This window comes from Maniola jurtina, chromosome 3 (assembly GCF_905333055.1).
Source record: "Maniola jurtina chromosome 3, ilManJurt1.1, whole genome shotgun sequence".
Classification (NCBI taxonomy): domain Eukaryota; kingdom Metazoa; phylum Arthropoda; class Insecta; order Lepidoptera; family Nymphalidae; genus Maniola; species Maniola jurtina.
In genome coordinates, this window is record NC_060031.1 from 2198899 (window position 1) to 2222716 (window position 23818).

The following is a 23818-nucleotide window of genomic DNA, read 5'->3' on the forward strand; positions in this document are numbered from 1 at the left end:
CCTACAAGTGTTTCTTCATCACGTGGCCTCATATTGTCACGGGACATGACATTACAAAGTTCTATTTGCATTTATCGATAACGACATTAACAAGCACCTCGTCAAAGTAAGCCATCAGCTCCTAGCTTCCATCTTTGTAACCCCCTGTACATTAAAAAGTAAGCACACAGGGTGTGCATGTCTGCGCATCCCTCTTTAAAATGTTCACATTCAAGGGTGCTTACTATCCGCCGGCTCAGCGCGCTCATCCTGTATAATGTATACTCATTTATACAGGATGCCTTTTGTTTTTATAATTAGCTACGGTTGCGATACGACTTGACGCGACATGGAAAGTAAATAATATTTTCGGTGCATTATAGAATATTAAAAAGCTAGTGCGAGTCGGACTAGTGCACTGAGGGTTCCGTACCTTAGAAGGATACGTGCAATTATTTTGTTGCTTAAATTTATTATCTCCGATTGTAAAAATAAGTTTGTACTTAATCGCAAACTACAAATTAACGATTTTTCGAATATTTTCCTTTACTTTTGTACTACTGTGAGTCTTTACTCCTTTAATTCTATAACAACGGGTAGCAGGTAGTAGGTACCTCTTCTACATAAATGGTGTATCCCTTAGGTTTTCATTTATTTGCGAGTATCAAAAGAAATGGCTGTATTTATGCCGTAATTTTTGATTACGTTGATTTCGATTTTTTGAAGGACCATAGTCTTAAGGATATCATATTAAATTCAACATGATACTTACCTCCACGGTACCTGGAAAAAAGGGGTTTGACTTGACTGACAGACAGGCAGACAGACTGACAGACAATGAAGTGATTCTATAAGGCGTCGTCCTAATACAACGCGAATGAGCGATCGTCAAAGGGTTACTTTTTACCTTTTGAGATACATACAGGTATCCAAGGTAGGACCTAAGGGTAGGACCCAAAAAAATTTACACAATTTTTTTTAAGCGATTTAAAATACAAAAAAATAAAATAAAACAACACAATTTTTTTTTAAATAACAAGAAGTAGCTCATCAAGCATCGTTTGTTTGCAGTCAGTCTATTTAGTCCATTTCTAAATATGTCCCTGGGAACGGGAAGGAAGCACCCATTCTCACTCCAAAAAACCATAAATCCATCATCAATACAAGGCAAATTCAACCCAAACTCTTAAATAATAAGTGTTAAATTGGTCTGAAATATTTTTAACGGTTAGAATGTGTACGCTTTTGCGGTAATATTTTCGTCACCTCACATCACTTTATTTCTTTTTGACGTGTCGTTTGCCAACGCTAAAAGTTTGAACCTGTGTTAAAAATATTCTTTAAAAAATTACAATGGTTTTTAAAATTATTTTCTTAAACTCTCCAATAACTTTAAAATGTCAGAATGTAGATAGTATTTTGTTTGATAAGATTTTAAATGAATAATAATTAAAAAACTTTTATTTTTATACAGACGAAATATAACTTCCAAAAGCTCAAAAATGAAAAAAATATATTCAACTATGAATTATATTTTTCCAACAAAACTGATAAGTAAGACTTATCGTTTTAAAGTTTGTACCGATATCGGACATAAGAACTTTGTCGATATTGGCCCAGATAATGCCAGCAAAAAAAGCAAACTAGACATCAACAATTCATTAGTTCTAATTATTTCTCATGTAATTTAGTTATCTGTTTGGCGCTTAACCACTGCAATACAGTAACATACTAATGCAGTGATCAGCGTGTCTTAATTTTAAGGCTCTTATAGAGAAAAAAAATACTTACTTTTTAATTTTTCATAGTTTAAAATTAGTCGTCTTAAAATTGGGCACCTCCAATCTGTCTGAAGTCAGCCGTTGTCAGCTAAAAATCAGTCTCAAATAAAAAGTCATCATCGGTCACTTATCGCCACAGGACGTCAAAAGCTGTCAAAAAACGTGTATTTCGTATTTCTGTTCGCAAGTCCGCATTGTCAGTGTCCGCGTGACACGGGTGACAGATAAAGCAGTCAGGAGGGACATCAAAGAGCCAAATTGAGGAGCGGCTCGAATTCGGCACTTGTTGAAAGGCTTGCCGTGCCTAAAGTAGTCTATACTCATATCTAACTGTCTCAAATTGCAATTCCTTTTGAGTTACCATACTCTCGAGGAACCAAACCACAATATTGATACATTTTACAATGACATAAACATTAAAAAATGCGAGTTTTTTATGTTAGAATGTTATGATTATGTTATGATATGTTAGAAGTCATTTACATTATTTTTTTGTGACACGACAGACGGACAGACAGACAGATGGATATACAGACAGAACATCACGAAAAAAAAAATTAAAATATGTTTCAATTTTCAAAGTAAGATAACTTCGTGTATACCAAGTGGGGTATCATATTATGAAAGGGCTTTATCTGTACATTCTAAAACAGATTTTTATTTATTTTATGCATAATAGTTTTTGATTTATCGCGCAAAATGTCGGAAAAATACCCGAGTACAGAACCCTCGGTGCGCGAGTCTGACTCGCACTTGACCGTTTTTTTATAGCGGTCATTTTAAAATTTTTATTACTTGTTGTTATAGCGGCAAATACACATACTGAAAACAAACTCTCTACCTATTACGGTTCATAAGATACAGCCAGCTGACAGACAGACTGACGGACAAACGAATGGACGGATGGTCGGACGGTGGAGGCTTAGTAATACGGTTCCGTTGGCAGTTGGCACCCTTCGGGTACGGGACTGAAGTTGTAAAGTTACCTCATAATTGTTAACGAATGGTAGCCCCCAAGCGCGAATTTGAGCCTAAAATTCCTCACATTTTATTTCAGAACAATTTTTAAACCAACAAACAAATACGGAACCCTAAAAACTGCCACCTGAATCCACAAGAGTAATCCAGGTGCGCCCGAAAGGCAGGTTGACTCGTTTATCTAGGCTACTGTTGTTTCACTTCCAACTTATCTTGTGTCAACACTTGCCACTGTTTTCGTGACATTTAAAAAAACCTGGTTATTAAGCCTCTACTTTATTACTCGACAGAAGGTTTTTCACGCCTTTATTACATAAAACGTATCAGGAATTAATTTTATTAACCCCCGACCCAAAAAGAGAGGTGTTATAAGTTTGACGTGTGTATCTGTGTATCTGTCTGTGGCATCGTAGCTCCTAAACTAATGAACCGATTTTAATTTAGTTTTTTTTTTGTTTAAAAGGTGGCTTGATCGAGTGTTCTTAGCTATAATCCAAGAAAATCGGTTCAGCCGTTTGAAAGTTATCAGCTCTTTTCTAGTTACTGTAACCTTTACTTGTCGGGGGCGTTATAAATTTTTAATTTATTTATTTTTATTTATTTATTTATTTGTACCAGAAAGTTGTAACAATATAAATAAAAAGAAAGAAAAAGTGGACAGGGAAGCACTTATCTCTATAAGAGATCTCTACCAGTGACCCTTGGCAGTGCGAGAGGTTTACACTGTCTTGTAAAACAATGAGCTGACCTGTTCCGGTTTTGCTGAGAATCGTTGAGAGGTTGAAATTTTCATAAATCCTGAAATACGTAGACCGTTCTAGGTAGGTACTAGGTACCTCTTCATTTTTGTCTGAAAAGCCAAATACATTTTTATTTTTTATAACTAACATTATTGATATGACTCGAAAAAATGACGGACTTTCGTGCAAACTGTTATCTCCTACTTAATCCCCTTGGTGGGGGAATTTCTAATCCCACATGTTTAACCTAAACTCCAAATACTATATTCATAGATATAACTTAAAAATACTTGACTTTCTTAAAATCTTTCATCCCCTTTTTGACTACCTTAGGGGTGGAATTTTCAAATAGCGTTAACGACACAAAAAACCTGAGGCCTGATGGATTGACGCTGGTTCCATGGGAACGCGGACGGGCGCTAATGTGGGACACAACGTACGTTGACACATTGGCCCCGTGTCATATCAGGGGTACAGCATCAAGAACGGGAGCCGCAACAGAAATGGCTGAAAACGGCAAGCGGCGCGAGTATGCCTCTCTTATCGAGACTTACATTTTTGTTCCGTTTGCCGTGAAGACCCTGGGGCCTGAGGCTTAGCGCTCAAAAATATTTACGAGACATTTCACCGAGATTAAGAGCCTCATCGGCTGGCTCACTTTTTTGCGCAACTAAGCTAAGAACATTCTCGATCAAGCCACCTTTCAAACAAAAAAACTAAATTAAAATCGGTTTATTAGTTTAGGAGCTACGGTGCCACAGACAGATACACAGATACACAGACACACAGATACACACGTCAAACTTATAACACCCCTCTTTTTGGGTCGGGGGTTAAACAATCAAGTCTCTAACCACAGCGGTGTAGGCTGTGCGTTGATAGATCAGCCAGTCAGATAGGTATAGATAGATAGATAGTTAAGTAATACATGTAAACATGGATTATAGTGTCAAGTGCTGTTATGTTAGGACAGCTTGTTCAACAGCTTAATAAGAGTATTCCAGTATAAACGGATAAACATTAATTACAGTGTACCAAGAGCCAAAGACTTAAAGGCTATGACGTTAATCTTTAATCTGTAGGATTAATATTTAAATCTAATTGCTCATGTTAGCTGTAAGCTTTTTAAATTAATCGATCTAAGGAAATGAGTAAGTTTTTTAAATTAATCGATCTAAGGAAATGAAGTTTCCTTAGTCCTATGGTTACCGCTGCAGTAGTTTTTTACGTTATACCATTTCACAGAGGTCTGAAATTGCATAAAACAAGACCTCTCACTATAATTTTTGATATCAGTACTTGTAATGGCCGATAGGAACTGACCCTTACCTTACCTACAACCTAAAAGATGTGGACTTACAACCGATTTAGCACAAGATAGTTTCAAGTTTTTCAACTTCTTGCAGGAAAAGAAAGTTTTTCTTTAGGTTTGGTATGAGAGGAATTCTTTAAAACTTTATCTACCTAGTTGAAAACTGGCATATTGACCCTTTGGGTATTCGAGGCATGCGAGGCGCCAGTCCCACTCGCAATTGTTATTTTTTCCTTTCATTAAATGACATTACGCCCTTCATAAAGCAATTCCAATATTAATATCCACTCGTATAGGTATATGGAACCGATTGCAATCAATTATATAAATTGGTTACTTATATTAACGCCATTCATACGATTGAAGTCTCTATTACTTAGGTAATAAGATATATTTTTGTGGTGCTTTAGACGTATGTTTTAATAAAGCAATCATGTTTGATATGAACACTGACAGTTGTAAAATAAATTGCCTTTAATAATAATTTGACTTGTGTGAATAGGTATTTGTTGTTATTTGTAATGATTTATGTAACACTCTATATCTCAGAACAAGTTTAGTATCGACTTATACCTAAATATTTTTTTCTAAAATTTTTACCCGACTGCGGCAAAGCCAAAGAGAAGAGTTATGATTTTAGCAGTCTATGTATGTATGTTTGTACCCAGATTCTGTGTGTTGCACCGTAGACCCTAAACTACTGAGCCCATTTTAATGAATGAGGTGTCAATTGATTCGTCGCAAAGGTCCAAGGGTATAAAAGGTACCAAGCGACAGAAAAACAATTTTTGCAGCGTTTATCAAGACGATCGCAGTCGCGTATTAGTTTTCAACTTTATCTTTTAAATGAATCTTAACCATTTACCATATAGCCGCCATAGTAGAAGTGCTCGAATATTAAACCAGAGCCATATGACAAGACAAAACAAGTGTAAATTAAAAATTTATCACACCCCTGACAAGTGAAGGTTGCAGTAACTAGAAAAGAGCTGATAACTTTCAAACGGCTGAACCGATTTTCTTGGATTATAGCTAAGAACACTCTAGATCAAACCAGCTTTCAAACAAAAAAAAAAACTAAATTAAAATCAGTTCATTCATTTAGGCGCTACGACGCCACAGACAGATACACACGTCAAAATTATAACATCTCTCTTTTTGGGTCGGGAGTTAAAAAAATTAGTTATTGAAGGAAAGATGTAACTAACTGATATTTTTCCTCATTTGTTCAAAAAACTGGCAATCGAGGGTGTTCTCGCCGCCATGGTATAGAAGTGCTCGAATATTAAACCGGAGCTAAGCTAACGAGTTAACTAAAACCGCGTAAGGTTTAGAGGCCGCCCAAGGAAAGTGCGCCGCCAGGCGTCGCAGCCGCGCGGGCGAGCGTCCGCGGCGCACGTTACAAGAAGCGTCGCCAAATACGAGCGCGTGACGTCACGTGCTATAGACCTTCTAACTAGCGCTAGTGATCTAAACAGTAGTGGCATCACACTAAAGAATACACTTCCAACTGTACAGCCGACTAGCTTGCTTATATATCTCAAATAACAAAAAACTCTGATACTATGAGTTAGGACTTTCACTTTTTTTATTTTAAGATATTTAAAAATCTTAATATTTTCGACGCCAATAGCATTAGTTTACATATTTAAGCTTGGAATAATACTTTTGTATATTTTTGAAAGTTTATTTTGTAAATTATAAAATAAAAACTGAAACGAAATATTTTTAACCGAACAGCGCCATCTAGTTCCAACTTTAGAAGTATTTTTATATGACTACGCTATGTAAAATTTTTCTTGCATTGATTTTTCCGAAACTATGATAAAATAATATGACTTTTACGACTTTTAAAAAATCCTTTTTTATTTTTGGAAAATTAATTTATATGTCTCATATTCTTTATTATCTTATGTATGTTTTTGTTTTGTTTCAGAATATCAAACAATGAAAGAAATGAAATCCCCGGTACAGATGGCAACGTCTCTCCAGAACCGCCCGACCGGCCTCCTGGAAAGGTCCGGCAGGTTCATCCCGAACCGAAAGCACAGGTTCTAGCCTACGATTCCACCTACCGTAAGAAGAACAAACCAAAGTCGCTTCCCCTAGAAGACAACCAGATGTACAATCACTTGGCGAACGCGAACGTAGCTATGTCACCAATGTATCCCTTGACCCCGAATATTTGTATGGAGGGTGGGAAGATTGAGTTCATAAAGTCGCCGCCTGGGAGTGCTAGGAACAGCGTGGCGCTAGCGTCGCCGCCGCAAACCCCGCTGTTGGTGCGACGTGGTTCCAAGGAGAGACGCGAACTGAGGGCTTGTAGCGACGAACCGGAGAAGTTCGACGGTGATAAGGTAGGTGGCGCTTAATGTTTTTAAGATCTAGATTCTAGACTAAACAAATCGAGAGAATTTTGTCTTTTTTGTTGATAAAGTTTTGTAATGAGAAATTTTGAGTTGTCAAAAGCCAACTCAATATGTCATAATTTAGGGTTCGTAGGAAGAGAGTTCGTATTCATAATAATACTTATTATGGAAAAGCTCAGCTACCAAACATCCTATCACTTTTCAAAATACACATTCCTTTGCGCGGTGTTCCCTATGGATTTCAATATAGGGTTATTCAAAGGATGGATCAGCAAATTCCTGAAAAGCCTGCAACGCGTTGGCGGTTCCTCTGGTGCTGCAAATGTTCATAGGTCATTCATTGAGGTTCACCCATCAGCTCATTTGCTCGCTATTCATATATGTACTTACTATACTTATAAAAAAAATTACAATTTAACTTGAGGGCAAAAATTAAAATGGTAGTAATTAATGGATGTGACCACAAATTCCCGGTTTTCGGATTTATTCCTTTACTTGTGCTATAAGACCTACCTACCTGCCAGATTTCATGATTCTAGGTCAACGGGAAGTACCCTATAGGTTTTCTTGACAGACACGACGGACGGACAGACAAACAAACAAACAGACAGACGTGCAGACAGACAGACAGACAGGCAGACAACAAAGTGATCTTATAAGGGTTTCGTTTTTCCTTTTGAGGTACGGAACCCTAAAATGATATTAAAGAATTTTCTACCGATACAAAGCGCAAGATCAAGTTTCTTATTCTTTTTTCAAATGAAGAGAGAACTTTTAAACAATTACTTGGCCCTCAAAAGTTAAGGGTAGCATCAATTTCAATAAAATGCGCCTCGTTTTGTCATCCCTCGTCAAAAAGGTTCTAAAGTTCTCCAATTTGTTTGTCCAAGATATTTGGACCTTTCTCTCGTATAATGTAACACGAAAGTCGGCGGTTTTATAATTTTTATAAAAGCCACTGGTATCCATCGTTATTGTGAAAAATCTTAGTTATCTACAAATTAAAATCGTACTTATTCTTTTTCGAAATCTAAATAAGGAAAAGCTGATTGATTGAACTGACTGATCAGGCTGAAATTAGGCATGAAGATAGCTATTATGACGTATGCAAGGATTTAAGTAAGAAAGGATTTTTGAAAAGTCAACACCTGCAAGCAAGGGGGTAAAATAGGGGTTTGAAATTTGTATAGTCCACGCGAACGAAGGCGCGGGATTAATGCTAGTTTGTATATAAAAGGAAAATCTGACTGACTGTCTGATCTATCAACGTACTAAAGAGCAACCGCCGAGTTTCTCGCTGGTTCTTCTCGGTAGGAAAGGCATTCCGAACCAGTGGTAGATGCTTTTGACGATTCAAAAGAACTTTGAAAAGTCTAATTGAATAAAAATATTTTGAATTTGAATTTGAATTTTCTACTTCTTTATGGCTAGGTTTTGGAATACCTTTGCATCTGAATCTGTACATGCACAAGCAAATACAATCCAACCAAATATGATGTTTGTAAGTAGTTTGATGGCCTGTTTTACAGAATATACTTTAAGCAAGTGATTAATATTAACCAAACCATGTATTATACTAGTTGTTATATCGCATTATTGCATGCTAATAGGCAGGTTTTGGCTGTACTCTTTTTAGCCCCCGACCCAAAAAGTGGAGCGTTATAAGTTTGACGTGTGTCATAGTAATTTCATACACAATATTCCAAAGACAATCTTGATAGAAGCTTTCGAAATCAATTTTGGTGCGACTAAATACGCATTAAGGTGCATAAGGGCAATTATGTCTAACCCTCGCTCAGATCTGGGGATATAAGAAAATATTGTAAAGGAACTTATTTTTAACCCCCGACCCAAAAAGAGGGGTGTTATAAGTTTGACGTCTGTATCTGTGTATCTGTCTGTGGCATCGTAGCTCCTAAACTAATGAACCGATTATAATTTAGTTTTTTGTTTGTTTGAAAAGTGGCTTGATGGAAAGTGTTCTTAGCTATAATCCAAAAAAATCGGTCTAGCCGTTTGAAAGTTATCAGCTCTTTTCTAGTTACTGTAACCTTCACTTGTCGGGGGTGTTATAAATTTTTAATTTACACTTGTGTTATTATAATTGTAACATCTGTACTGTTTACCCAAATTCGCAGTAAAGAAAATTGAATTGAATTGAAGAGTGATTGGATCATTAGACATCATCTCTACGACATATTTTCGAATGGCAAAATAACAAGTTCATTAGTTTAGGAGCTACAATGCCACAGACAAATACACAGATACACACGTCAAACTTATAACACCCCTCTTTTTGGGTCGGGGGTTAAAAATATGTTCCTTTACAATATTTTCTTATATCCCCAGATCTGAGCGAGGGTTAGACATGATTGCCCTTATGCACCTTAATGCGTATTTAGTCGCACCAAAATTGATTTCGAAAGCCTCTATCAAGGTTGTCTTTGGAAGATTGTGTATGAGATTACTATGTCATACTTTGTGACAAGGGGATTTATTATTGATAGAAACTGTCTGGTAGAGATTCAGTCAAGTACTTTTTGGAGAAAATAGACTTTTAACCGACTTCAATAAAGCAGGAGGTTCTCAATTCGTCGGAATCTTTTTTATTTTTATTTCTCTCTCCCTCTTAAATGAATGAGAGAGCCCTCTTAAATGAATGCAAATCTCTGCTTAGGCGTCTTGTGGAAATTCAAAGGAGATGGAACGTAAAATGAATTAATTGTACCCCTAAAACTGAATTACACCGAGCGTAAATGCCCAGAGAATTCTGTCTGGAGGTATTATCAGTAATCGTAAACGTTCGTTTTTAGGGAACCGTACTGGCCAACGGGCCCCTACTGCCCGTTCGTTAGTCCATCCGTCCGTCTGTCTGACAGCTGTAACTCATGAATAAAATAAGTAGGTTGAAATTTTCATAGAGTGTGTATTCTATTGCCGCTATTACGACAAACAATAAAAACCGAGATGGCGACTTTAAAATGGCCTTTATGTAAATTAAAAAGTACATAGTGTTAGATGATGGTATGGATTATGGAACCCATCCCTTGCACTTTTGGGTATTTTTTGTAGAGGTACACGCAAAGGCAAGTAGGTACGTTGAAGTTGAAATTTTATAAAGACCTCAACTAAGTAGGTAGGTAATTCCAGTAACAACAGATTCATCTTGCAAGAGGTAAGTATTTTTAACCCCCGACCCAAAAAGAGGGGTGTTATAAGTTTGACGTGTGTATCTGTGTATCTGTGTGTCTGTGTATCTGTGTATCTGTGTATCTGTGTATCTGTCTGTGGCATCGTAGCGCCTAAACGAATGAACCGATTTTAATTTACTTTTTTTTGTTTGAAAGGTGGCTTGATCGAGAGTGTTCTTAGCTATAATCCAAAAAAATTGGTTCAGCCGTTTAAGAGTTATCAGCTCTTTTCTAGTTTTCTTGTAGAAAAGAAGGTAAGGAAGAAAAGAAGATAACCGTTAGGTTCATAATATTATGTCAATTGACAAATGTCAAGCTGTCGAGATGGACGTTGCCTAAATACATAATTATTAATTTGAAAATGATGTTTTGGAAAACTCAGATACTTTAGATCGTAGGCGCGGAATAGTCCAAGAAAATCAGTTCAGCCGTTTGAAAGTTACCAGGTCTTTTCGGTCTTTTCTAATTACTGTAACCTTCACTTGTCGGGGGTGTTATAAATTTTTAATTTACACTTGTTAAATAATCTAGAAAAGGGATATCCCAGGATACCTATTTTCCTTCAGGCGAATGAAGCCTTTTACTAGGAAATAATAACGCCAAGGGATCAGTGCAAGCATTAGGTATAGAGGATGTAAGCAATGCAAATGGCTCCCCAATCCGGCCGTCTCGTCTTCCCATCTTCCTATCTTGTTACAAGCATAATTCCAATATTAATATTAATGGTATGTGCACTTTGGACGTGATTTTACTCTTACATGGCTGGAAAATTGTAGACAAAATGTAGACGCCACGCCCGTATCTGGCTTAGAGCGCTAACACACTAGGACGCCACGGCGACGTCGCTGGATGCGTATCCAAACAATTCGTATTGAAATTGATAGTTAACTCATTTCACTATAGTAACATGTATGAATTGTAAGTTTTAACGTAGCATATTCATATTAGCTGTAACATGAAAATACAACTTTTCAATGACTATATCAAAGTAGGTTTCCTGCACTTCGAATCGGAGAAAGGTGATGCAAAATTATACAAAGTTAGGTAGTTAAGCAATACAATGAAGACATTAGGATGTATGATTTCTTTATTGATATTGTTAGTCTATAAGTTTGTAGATCATAAGCCGGAACTTAATAAATATCTTTCACTACTGCTGCATTTAAATATTCTCAACATACTTCACTACGGTCTGGCGACGTCGCCAATTTGACAGCGTAGCCATGGCCGACTAGCCCCTACGTGGAGACTGGATACTCTGGCCTGATAGTCGCCAGTATTTTGTATACAAGTAAGTTACGCCTTTCTCACTCAGTGACCAACTGATCGTCAGGACTGACTCCCGCCTGTTTGTGTTTGCTACTGTTGTGTTGTTGTGCTTCTTTATTTGGCAATTGTGTTTGGCAACCTCATTTGGCTACGCCTGCGGTAGGTAGCCAGCGACGTCGCCATGGCATCTTAATATGTAAGGTCTTTTATATTAAGGACTATGTAAGAGCGATATGCTTTTAATATTCACATGATTTTTTTATCTTCAGGACTGCAGTTTAATATAAATTCTTATCAAAATCTTTTTGTTCTTTTATTAAATTGAAAACTGATGTCCGCGACTTCTTTTTAACCCCCGACCCAAAAAGAGGGGTGTTATAAGTTTGACGTGTGTATCTGTGTATCTGTGTGTCTGTGTATCTGTGTATCTGTCTGTGGCACCGTAGCGCCTAAACTAATGAACCGATTTTAATTTAGTTTTTTTTTTGTTTGAAAGGTGGCTTGATCGAGAGTGTTCTTAGCTATAATCCAAGAAAATCGGTTCAGCCGTTTGAAAGTTATCAGCTCTTTTCTAGTTACTGTATGTAACCTTCACTTGTCGGGGGTGTTATATATTTTTAATTTACATTTGTTAAAAAATCTTAATTTTCTGGGATAAAATGTAGCCTATGTCTGTCTCCAGGATGCAAACTATCCCTGTACCAAGACGACCAGAAAATCTAGTATAGATACAAACTTATTTTGAAATCTAGGCCATTACGATCCATTTCACTTTTTCAGTGTTTATTGCCCTTAATCTTATCAGTGTTTATGGTTTATTGTCCTTAATCTTACGTTATCTGTGTCTCGTCAAACATTAATCCATTTACTATAACTGATCTCTATTAATACAAGTAGGTACGCTGGACCTGCGATTGCCGACCTGTTTCAGAAGCAATTTGAAAATTCTCTAAAAAGTAAAAAATGATTGAATTTATTACTTAATATATTATTAAGTATACAAGAGTTAATGTAGTTCTATGTTAACATTTTTTGGAGGAGTAACCGCGTAACAAACATACAAAAAAATAAAAAACATACAATCGAATACAGAACCTCCTCCTTTTTCGAAGTCGGTTAAAAATAATTTGGATTCTCGCTACGCTCAGTTATAACTAACTGTCTTTTGTATGCACATCTTATCTAGCACTTAGCATCTAGTACTTGTAATAAATCTATTATGTGTTCAATGTTCATATCTGTGATTTAAACATCAAACATAATCATTGTCAGTTAGACGTCAAACTAAAACGGGCAAAGAAAATTTTCATTGATAAAAAATATCTAAAAACTACATGAAACAACCGTAAAAAATTTAAATAAATGGAAAAGAAAAGTAAATTTACAAGATCAGAAACTTAAGTGTTCAAAGTTGTGCGATTTTTAAAAAGTTTCAAGTTTCCATAAGTCAGAAGAGTCAGAAGTTTCATAAAGCAGAATCCCAAAATTTCCAAAAGTTCCAACAGGAACTAGAAAGTTTCAGGGAAAGAAACGGGATCACAAAAGTTCATAAGACCAGACCTACGAAAAAAAGATGATGAATATCGTGTCATACATGGTGACTACTTTGGAAGACAACTGTTATGTTGTTTGGACGATTGTTATAGCTATGTTTCTAATACTTATAGTAATGAATAGAAGAGAACAGGAATTTCTATGTGTGAGTTTGCCTTCAATTTGCGTTAGCCATGAGACCAGTATGGTAAATCTGTCTGTTAGGAATAGTGAAAAAAGTGTATTGCACTGGTGACTGAGGCTATATTGTGATTGTTAATTGTTATAATTATAAATAAAAGCTTGATACTTAGTAAGCGTATAAAATTATTATTTTGTGATGATTAATCTTAATTTAAGCTATATGTCGCTTATGACGGTGAAGGAAATCATAGGAGGGAAACAAAGTAGGTATATACAGCTGAGTTTAAGTTGCTACTAACTGAACTCTCCTCCACTCTCTTCGTTTTGTTTTTCTACGGATCCGACCAGAAATAAGGAGATACGTTACCAAAGTATGCATTACGTATTGCATTACGTAAGTAGGTATGTATTACGAAAGAAAATACCTACCACGATGATGGTTTGGATACAGAAGACAATACGCGGGACTTCAATGACTTTTATACATGACATAATATTGTATAACAAATCTTTGAAAAGAGCAACCGCCAAGTTTCTTGCTGATTCTTCTCGGTAGGAAAGGCATTCCGAACCAGTGGTGCTTTTGACGATTCAAAAGTACTTGTAAAAGTCTAATTGAATAAAAATATTTTGATTTTGAATTTGATTTTAGAAGCGTCGCAAGGCGTCGAATCAAATGGCTACTAAACAGCATGCTCATACTGCTTACAACTTCAGGAACAAGTGTAAATTAAAAATTTATAACACCCCCGACATGAAGGTTACAGTAACTAGAAAAGAGCTGATAACTTTCAAACGGCTGAACCGATTTTCTTGGATTATAGCTAAGAACACTCTCGATCAAGCCATCTTTCAAACAAAAGAAACTAAATTAAAATCGGTTCATTAGTTTAGGAGCTACGATGCCACAGACAGATACACACGTCAAACTTATTATGGGTTGGGGGTTAAAAAACTACCAAAATTACTTATGAAAAGTCATATACCTACACGAAAAATTGCTATTGCAGTGAGTGCATGAAAATGCGACACCCTAGTACCAAAATACAATGGTACGCATAACCATAACATTGGTAATGACTGCTCCCCATTTGTTGCTTGTCTATCTGCCGCCATTCAGGAGGGCATTAGCTAAAGTGGCCCATACGTTACGTGCCCTCTGCGTTTGATGCAGTAATGTACCGTGAAGATTCAGTATGAGTACCTATATGTAGGGGTAATGGCCCGGTTAAGATGATGGTTGCTAATTGCTACATACTTTTAGTTTTACTGTTACTCAAAGGCTCGCGATAGCTATGGTAAATTTGTACCGCTTCCATCTTCGACTGCATCATCACTTACCACCAGATGGCGCTCCTCCCTGGCGCAGTGGTAAACGCTGTGGTCTTATTAGTGGAAGGTCCCGGGATCGATTCCCGGCAGGGGTTTAGAATTTTAAGGGGTATGGGTGTAATAAAAACTGCCATATCCCTTGCAGGTTAGCCCACTTCCATCTTAGACTGTATCATCACTTACCCCCAGGTGATATTGCATTCAAGGGCTAACTTGTATCTGAATGATAAAAAAAAGGTATGGATAATATGGTAAAAGGCATGGTGGATGGTATGGTATCATTATCAATCGATAGAAGTGCACTGCTGGACATAGTAGCTGACTCTTTAGTTTGGATTTCCACATGCCACTGTATTGCGCTGCCTGAATCCAGTGACTGACTCCCTGCGACTAGTTAAATGCGACGACTGGTCTCCAACGATGGGTATGGCATAATGATGATAATAATGACAAATTGCACTACGCACGTGTCACGTGTACGCAATTGGTGTGAATTGGCCTTAAGGAGCTACATCAGGATTCGAATAACTTTCAAATACCACAGTTGGATTAAGCACCGACTGGAGAGATCGTGTTCTTTACAGCTCCATAATGGCGGATTGCCAAAGCGACCCACTGAGGTACCCTGAACAGTTGCGAAACTTTTAACAAATCCCCCTAGAGCTAGACTTCAGCTACGGACAAACGTTTCAACTATGCGCTTTATGTAAACCACGGAATCCAATGTTTTAGTAAATTTTATTACTTTTACTGAGGAGATTTACTTAATTCACAACACGAATTACTGTCAAGAATTATGAACTTTTAGAATGTAAAGTAACACTGTCCCAAGTCGGTAACTGGATGGGTGACCGACTTCGGAATTCCTCATTTGGTTTATAGATAAAATTCTTTTATCAATGATTTGGCCTTTTTGTTTCTTCCGTGTCTCGAAGAGCATATTAAGCTGTCACTCCCAATTTATTATTATCTCTAACTTCTAATAATAACTATCAAAAACTGAAAAGTCGATAAATTAAAAAAAAAAATTAAAGCACCGTAAAGGAAGGTAGGTACATAATCTTTTACAATGCTATGGAACTTTATGGAAATGTTTAATTCGTCCAAGTATGGAACCCTTCGTGTGTGACTCCGACTCGGACTGAGCCGATTTTTAAATCTTTTTCATGAAAATGCAATTCTTAACAAGCAAGATAGGTTTGTAATTACTAACTCCACTTTGGGGATTTACAGACACTAAATGAAGATTAGTCTAGCGGACTACATTATTAGAGATTTCGATCTCGTCTCGGGGGTGCCTTACCTTATAATTTGAATACATTTCCTTACAGTCTGGCCCGTCGTTTGAATTAACTATTATTGTAACTGCGAAGCGCTGATACCCTAGTGGTTTAAACGTCGCCCTAGACGGGAGGCCCGGGGTTCGATTCCGTTGGCATCCTCCGGGTACGGACCCCTAAAAAGTTGTTTCTTTTTAACCAGGTTCCAAAAAGGAGGTGTCTGTTTGTCAGCGAGCTGTATCCTGTGAACCGTAAATAGGTACTTACAGAATTGAAATTTTCATTGAATGTGTATTTCTATTGTCGCCATAAAAATTAAAAACCATAAGTGTTATTGCTTGTACGATGTTACGGAACACTTCTTGTGAGACTTCGAACGCACTTGTCAATAACCGCAGTGGATTTTGTAGAAAGTCCTCTTCCTTTTCTTTTTAAAACAATACATACTAAAGGCTATGACGGCGTTCTGTAAACTTGACATCATTTTCCATCAGGTGTGATTATGGTCAAGCTCTCTATGACTAGGTAGGTAGGACTTCGGAACGTATTTTGACGGATTCGGATCGGATGCTTCTGTAAACTTGACGGTGTATAAGTAGCTATATCAGTGTGCACACTTGACGGTGTATGGTTATCATTACTAGACGCCTGCCTCAAATGCACTGCAAACTTGACCGTGTTTGGCCAGCTCAAAGTCGCGGGCAATAACCAGTCAATATAAACTGCCTGACTGATCTCCGCGTTTTTCCATACGCTCGCAATCAATCATGCAGATAACTGTCATTTAATAGATGGCCTCAGCTGATGTTTGTGCATTGTTCGTTCGGAATACAGATTAAAATATCGATTTGGGTGCGAGTGGTTAATTGCTTAGGGAGGCTGGTGTTATGAGTAATTGGATTTGGAAGTTTGAACTTCGGGATGCTGTGGAAATACTGGACCTGATAAAAGTCATACATTTTTAAAATTCGTTTTCAAAAATGTATCACGAAAAAGTAAAAGTGATATATTTTTTAAATACTTAGAGTTTTGAAAGTTTAAAAGTGTATCACTTTGGCGCCATTTTCACGGGCGAGCAAATTGAGTCTGACCCTATAGCTATCGTCGGCCATTGTATTGTCTTATGGAGATACGAGTAGTTCTAGTATGAGTTTCTCTTGTCTTGTTTCTCTCGTCCGTGGAGATGGCGTCTTTTGGTACACGAAAAGGTGTTATGATCAATGATGTTATAATAAATTGTAATATCATTGGTTATGATGCGACATATTTGGGTATTTAGACTTCTTGGATGACGATTTAGACTTTTTTTACATGTTTGGCATCATGTTAATACTACTACTTAGGTTTCTTCGAAGCGAAAAAGTCATATTCTGTGCATTTCCATACCTAGGTACACAAAACAATTTCAACCATATCTGTTATAAGCTAAATACGCTAAAACAACTCTACCTGCCATTTTTAACCCCGACCCAAAAAGAGGGGTGTTATAAGTTTGACGTGTGTACCTGTGTATCTGTCTGTGGCATCGTAGCTCCAAAGTAATGAACCGATTTTAATTTAGTTTTTTTTTGTTTGAAAGGTGGCTTGATCGAGAGTGTTCTTAGCTATAATCCAAGAAAATCGGTTAAGCCGTTTGAAAGTTATCAGCTCTTTTCTAGTTACTGTAACCTTCACTTGTCGGGGGTGTTATAAATTTTTAATTTACACTTGTCAATTTTATATAACATTTTACAGATGGAACTTTTAAGTTAAGCAGGGCAGAATAATAATATTTTTATAATTATTTTTGGTCAACAATTTTACAATGATTTTCATGAGATCTCTGTAAAAATAACCAACACTTTACTACACGTACCTACCTACCCATTACCGTCCGAGAGTGCAAATTCCAGAGCAAAATCTAAACCAATTTAGGTTTTGCGCGTCAACGTCCATATTCATAGCCCAAAGCCGGTTTGGATAGCCTGTGATATATACGGCACCTGCCCAGCGCCATCTGGTGAAGTAGTAATTAATACGACTATGTCCGTTGGCTACGGGCCAACAGCCAGCGGCCAACGTGCGTTTTTATGGTTCCGTACCTTAAAAGGAAAAACGGAACCCTTGTAGGAGCACTTTGTTGTCTGTCTGTCGTCTGTCCGTCTGTCCGTCTGTCGTGCCTGTCAAGAAAACCTATAGGGTACTTCCCGTTGACCTAGAATCATGAAATTTATCTGATAGGTAGGTCTTATAACACAAGTAAAAGAAAAAAACCGAAAACCGTGAATTTGTGGTTATATCACACACACAAAAAAAAAAATTAAAACGTTTTCACGGAAAATTGAATTCACTAAATCACATATAGATGGCGCAGACCGTTATTAACTTGCAGAGTTCTACATAAAGGTATTAGGTAGTATAATATAAGCCTTGTACGATGGTATGGAACACTTCGTGTGCCAGTCCGACTCGCACTTAACCGGGTTTTTAGTTCAACCAGTAAAGGAATGTGTAATAAAGGACACGCGTCGGGCGATCAGTCTTGATTTATGCATTTTTTTTTTTGGAAAAATTGATTTTTGATGGGACTGCATTTTGCGTGATAGTCAAAGCATCATTGAAAATATTCTGGAACAATTTATGTAGATACGCCAGTTTTCCAAATTTATATAGACCGACCGTCTCTGCTAAATTAATTTTAATGTAAAAAAAAACAAAACTATTTTACTTCCTTAGGAGTTGGATTTTCGAAAATCCTTGTGTAGCGGATGTCTACGTCATAAAATTCTACGTTAACTTTCAGCCTGCTCCGTCCCATAGTTTGAGCTGTACGCTGTTAGATCAGTCAGTCAGTACTTTAGTAGTACGTCAGTAGTCTTTTTCTTTTATTATATTTAGATCTAGATAGACGGTTAGTGGTTTATTAAACGATTTATAATTGCCTGTGTCCGTCTCCAGGATGCAAGCCACCTGTACATACCAAAATTCACCAAAATCGGTTAATCGAGGGGGCTGTGAAAAGGTAGCAGACAGACACACTTTTGAATTAATTATAATATTAGTACGTATAATAAATATTCGATCTTCATATTACAATGTTAACAGTAAAAATCGCTAACTTTCGCGTGTTTCCAAAGATAACCACTCCAATTTCTACAAAGGTGGTTATAATAGAGACATGTGGATTGCAGAGTCGTCAGTCGCATCCAAAAGTCACCAGAACCAATCAGAGTAATGGAAAAACAAATTTCGCAAATGGATCCCTTTGATGCCCGCCTTGTGGATAATCCGTTTGTGTGTAACACTGGTGTAACAAACCTCGCTGTAATTGGATCTCTGATGCGCTTTTTAATCTCTGTGCATCTTTTTATGGGACCCTAATTTTGCTTTCGGAATTTGGGGGAGTTCTTTTTGGTTGACGGATTAAAGACGTATTGTTTTGACAGAAATTATTGGATGGCTTTTTTTAGAATTTAGGAACTTGGGTATAATCCACCAAGCTACTCGATACTGGCGAAGTGCGTTGTGATGGGCTGGCACTACAAAAATCCACCAAACAAGAAAAGGAGAAGAATGACTACTTAGTACTTCCCTACATAATATATGGAAACAATGGTTTGTTGAGTGGGGAAGAGTAATCACTTCCTTTTCGGTGTGGTCATCCTCTAACGGCGAAGGACATCGTCGTGAGAAAACCTGTATGTCTGAGAGTCCTCAAAGTTTTTTTTTAATTTATAGACTAGCGCTTGGCTGCAATTAGACCATTGGGTGATGGAATTAATGACGCAGATGGAGCATGCTTATTGCTTATCTAGAATATATAAAAGATATATAAAATAAACATAATAGCTTCCTATTCAGCCTTGAGTGTAAGGTACCTATGAAGGTAGGTAAGAGAGACCTATATTAAAAGTGGAGAGGAGAACTAGTTTGTAAAGTCTGTGAATTCGCATTTGGTCAGCGTGGTGGACAATCACTTAAATCTTTTTGGTTCTACTAGATGCTAATAGGAGACAGGTGCTCAGTAATGGGTTGTGCATTGCCATCGTTAAAATGATGATGATGATGATGTTCTAAATAGGTAGAAAAATATCATATTAAAAGGCAATTAATTTGGCCTAATTTCAAAAGCTCAGTTACGATTGGTAGCGATGTTTAGTATGAATAAATCGTTGTTATATGAACAGTGTACAATAGCCCACTCATTGCTTGAGTGCCTCAACGAGACATTTTGTAAATTCAAATACGTACAGACTACTATTACATAGAGCTATATCGTGATCTTTAAAAGCGGTGATAGCTTAGTGGTTAACATGTCAGCCTCCAAGTCTGGGGTCCGGGGATCAATCCCGAGCATGCACCTCTAACTTTTCGGGGTTACATACCGCAGGAATATTGTACATCGACCTTTAGAGAGGGATTTCGTCTTCATAGTGCGTACACAATGACTGGGCTATAAATTAGAAAATAACATCCCCAACAAGTGAAGGTTACAGTAACTAGAAAAGAGCTGATAACTTTCAAACAGCTGAACCGATTTTCTTGGATTATAGCTAAGAACACTCTCGATCAAGCCACCTTTCAAACAAAAAAACTTCAAACAAATCGGTTCATTAGTTTAGGAACTACGATGCCACAGACAGATACACAGATACACGCGTCAAACTTATAACACCTCTCTTTTTGGGTCAGGGGTTAAAAATTGATTTGAATATTGAAAATCTTTCTATAAGTTTTTTATTGATGGTTACTTTTACATCTCTCAATTGCTCTGTCCATTCTAATTGACGAAAGACATCCAGTCCATTTTGTGATACGTCGCGAGCGGAGTGTTTAAACAACAAATATTCATGGCATTATTGTTCTACTCAATAAACTTTTTATGAGGAGCGATTGATTGTATCAGTTATTTCAATAGCTTGCTTGCTTGAGGAGTTCAGTGTCGTAAAAACCGAAATAGGGAGTTAGATCTTTTCTATTGAATCTCTGTGTAAACACAGAATCTTATAATAATTTTACTAAGAAGTGTTTTTATCATCATCGCAACCATCCTTATCATCGTCAACCGTTAAACGAGCCGCCTTAATCCAGGGGCTCCCTGCCATTCGTTTGATATCGCCTAACCTATCAAAGTTATCGCTTTATAATTGATTGTGATCAGTGAATATCAGTGCGTTCATAGTCGTTTCAAAACATTACAAGTTGTTCCGATTTTAAATGATGAGTTATTTCGATTTTGATTTGTAAAGTGATATGTACCTAAATACATAATATTTTTATATGAAATTGGTGTAAACAGTGGTATTATGTTAATTGTGTGAGACATGTTTAACAGACCAACCTACGCATATAAGAATGACAGGAATTCGTACTATGCAAAGGTAAACTAAAATTTAAAACACAAGTGTAAATTAAAAATTTACAAAACCCCCGACAAGTGAAGGTTACAGTAACTAGAAAAGAGCTGATAACTTTCAAACGGCTGAACCGATTTTCTTGGATTATAGCTAAAAACACGATCAATCAAGCCACCTTTCAAACAAATAAAACTAAATTCAAATTGGTTCATTAGTTTAGGAGCTACGATGCTACAGACAGATACACACGTTAAACTTATAACACCCCTCTTTTTGGGCCGGGGGTTACAAATTGTCTTTTTGTCTGTAATCCCTAGTACATGTTTATGTGCCGTTGACCTTGTTTTCATAATAACTAAATTGATGTCTACTAAACAAGCTCACTACATTCTTCACAACAAGCTCAGACAAGTCCACGAGAAAAAGAGTTTTAATTCTCATGTCATAGGGTTTAATTTGGTCTACAAGGAATTGTTAAAGTATCCTTACAGATAGCCTACAGGGCATGTACTCAATTATAGTATTAACTAGGTTAGTATCAAATGCCCGTCGCTTCATCCTCGTAACAGTTATTAGAACAATTCAAGAAAAATGTTGTAACTATTCTGTTTCTATAATCCTTAGTAAAACAAAGAAACCTTATACCTACTCAGTTTTGTCCAGTCTATCTTTCTGTCTGTCACAGCCATTTTTAAACCCCGACCCAAAAAGAGGGATGTTATAAGTTTGACGTGTGTATTTGTGTATCTGTCTGTAGCATCGTAACTCCTAAATTAATGAACCCATTGTAATTTAGTTTATATTTTGTTTGAAAGGTGGCTGGATCGAGTGTTCTTAGCTATAATTCAAGAAAATCGGTTCAGCCGTTTGAAAGTTATCAGCTCTTTTCTAGTTACTGTAACCTTCACTTGTCGGGGGTGTTATAAATTTTTAATTTACACTTGTAACAATAGACTGTTTAAGAGCTGTAGGGTTGAAATTAAGTACAAAAAACCTATGAACGCTACCCAAAAGTATATTTGAATTTTGAAAAAAAGGAATTTTTCAGAACGTGAAAAGCGTGAGTTTTGAAAAATGTGTTTAACTCCTCGATTGAGATTTCTTAGACAGTTCTTGGGAAATGATGATCGCCAAAATCATCAAAACTGGCATAGCAGTATTTGTAAATCTTTCAGAATACATAGTTGGTAGAGTCATCACCAACAAACATAAATTATTATCGGTTAAAGAGGAATTATGAAAATATTTTGTCTTGGCACCTAAGTAGGTACTTTTGGTCTACAATCTCTCGATTTATCTCACTAGAAAAGAAATCTCGAAAAGATCATGCAAACTATGTACCTACAAGTAGATCTTATGACAAATGAATAAGGGTCATAATGCATTGTAGGCTCAGAGCACTGGTTGGAACAGCATCGTTTGTCTTAGCACAGGTGGGTCTTCGGCGAATGTATCTCAATCTCACGGTAGCAAACGATGGAATGGAGTAAGACACGGCGATAGGTATGCCTAATTTTTTTTGATTGCGACTTGTATTAGTTTATTATAACTCTATCAATATTGACGCATAACAAGCTCAACTACAACCTTCAATAAGAACTTAGAAATTGGCAGTTCCAGATTAAAAAGCATGAAAAAGAGTTTCACGAAATAGATTTTTTTTAAATACGTGGGTTCTTTAGTGTTAGATCAAGCAAACAAATCTGACCAAACTAGTTTAGATAAAAGACAGATCTTTCATTAGTGTAAAGCCTAAACTCTAAGGCAAAACTAAAGTAAAATGTTTGTATCATTATTTCCCTTTAGACCTTATTTTGCTATTAACAACAATCGAGTCAGCCCCGAAGAGCCATCGAAAGGGTTGCAGAAACACATCAATCAGACCCTGACACGCCCAATGGCCAAATGGAAAATAAGGGACAAAGGGAACTGCTTACAAAGAAATAAATGGAAAAAAGTTTTTTTAGCCATTGAAATTTACTAAGTGAAATTGTCGGATTTTATTAGGGTCAGATGAATAAGCGGTGACAACCTAGCCTAATAATTATGTAGATTGTAGAGTAATAGTATTTTTGGAATGACCTTTAAAATTCAGTTCTAATCCTTTTCTAATCTGGGAGTTTATGCTCATGTTAAAGAGTTGCTGATTTTATTAGTTGACAACCTTTGACAACATCCATTTTGTTAGCATTTAATTAGTCTTGATGTGTGATCTAAATTTTATTGGGAATTAAGTGAAATGTTTTTTTATTTTATAGTTTAGCGCTGGAATGCAATCAGACCTGTTGATTTTAATCATGTAGGATAGCATGTGCCACTTATGATCATATGTTAAGTCTCTACTTTGTAGATGGCACATTGTTATAAATTAGTTCACATACTACGCTCCTATCCAAGCATATTAGATACCTTGTTAAAATGTGCTGATCTTATAGCAATTTACGCTTTATTCGTAGGCAAATACACGTCTTGTCTGTAGACTTAGACACTCACATCCTGTTCAGAGCCTGGATCACAAGTTTTTGACTAAAGGAATCGCGCTAGTATATACTATGAGTTAACTTTCCACTTGTT

The 23818-nt window shown here is 36.7% G+C and overlaps 1 protein-coding gene across 4 annotated transcripts in view; it reads left to right on the top strand.

Moving 5' to 3' along the window:
• The window catches only part of LOC123880891, a 503469-nt gene that overhangs the window by 133203 nt on the left and 346448 nt on the right, over positions 1-23818 (top strand). For all 4 annotated transcript variants that reach the window (XM_045929266.1, XM_045929268.1, XM_045929269.1 and 1 more), the window contains exon 2: positions 6727-7147. In XM_045929266.1, the coding sequence (XP_045785222.1) occupies positions 6727-7147 (421 nt within the window). The remainder of the gene's footprint in view (positions 1-6726; positions 7148-23818) is intronic.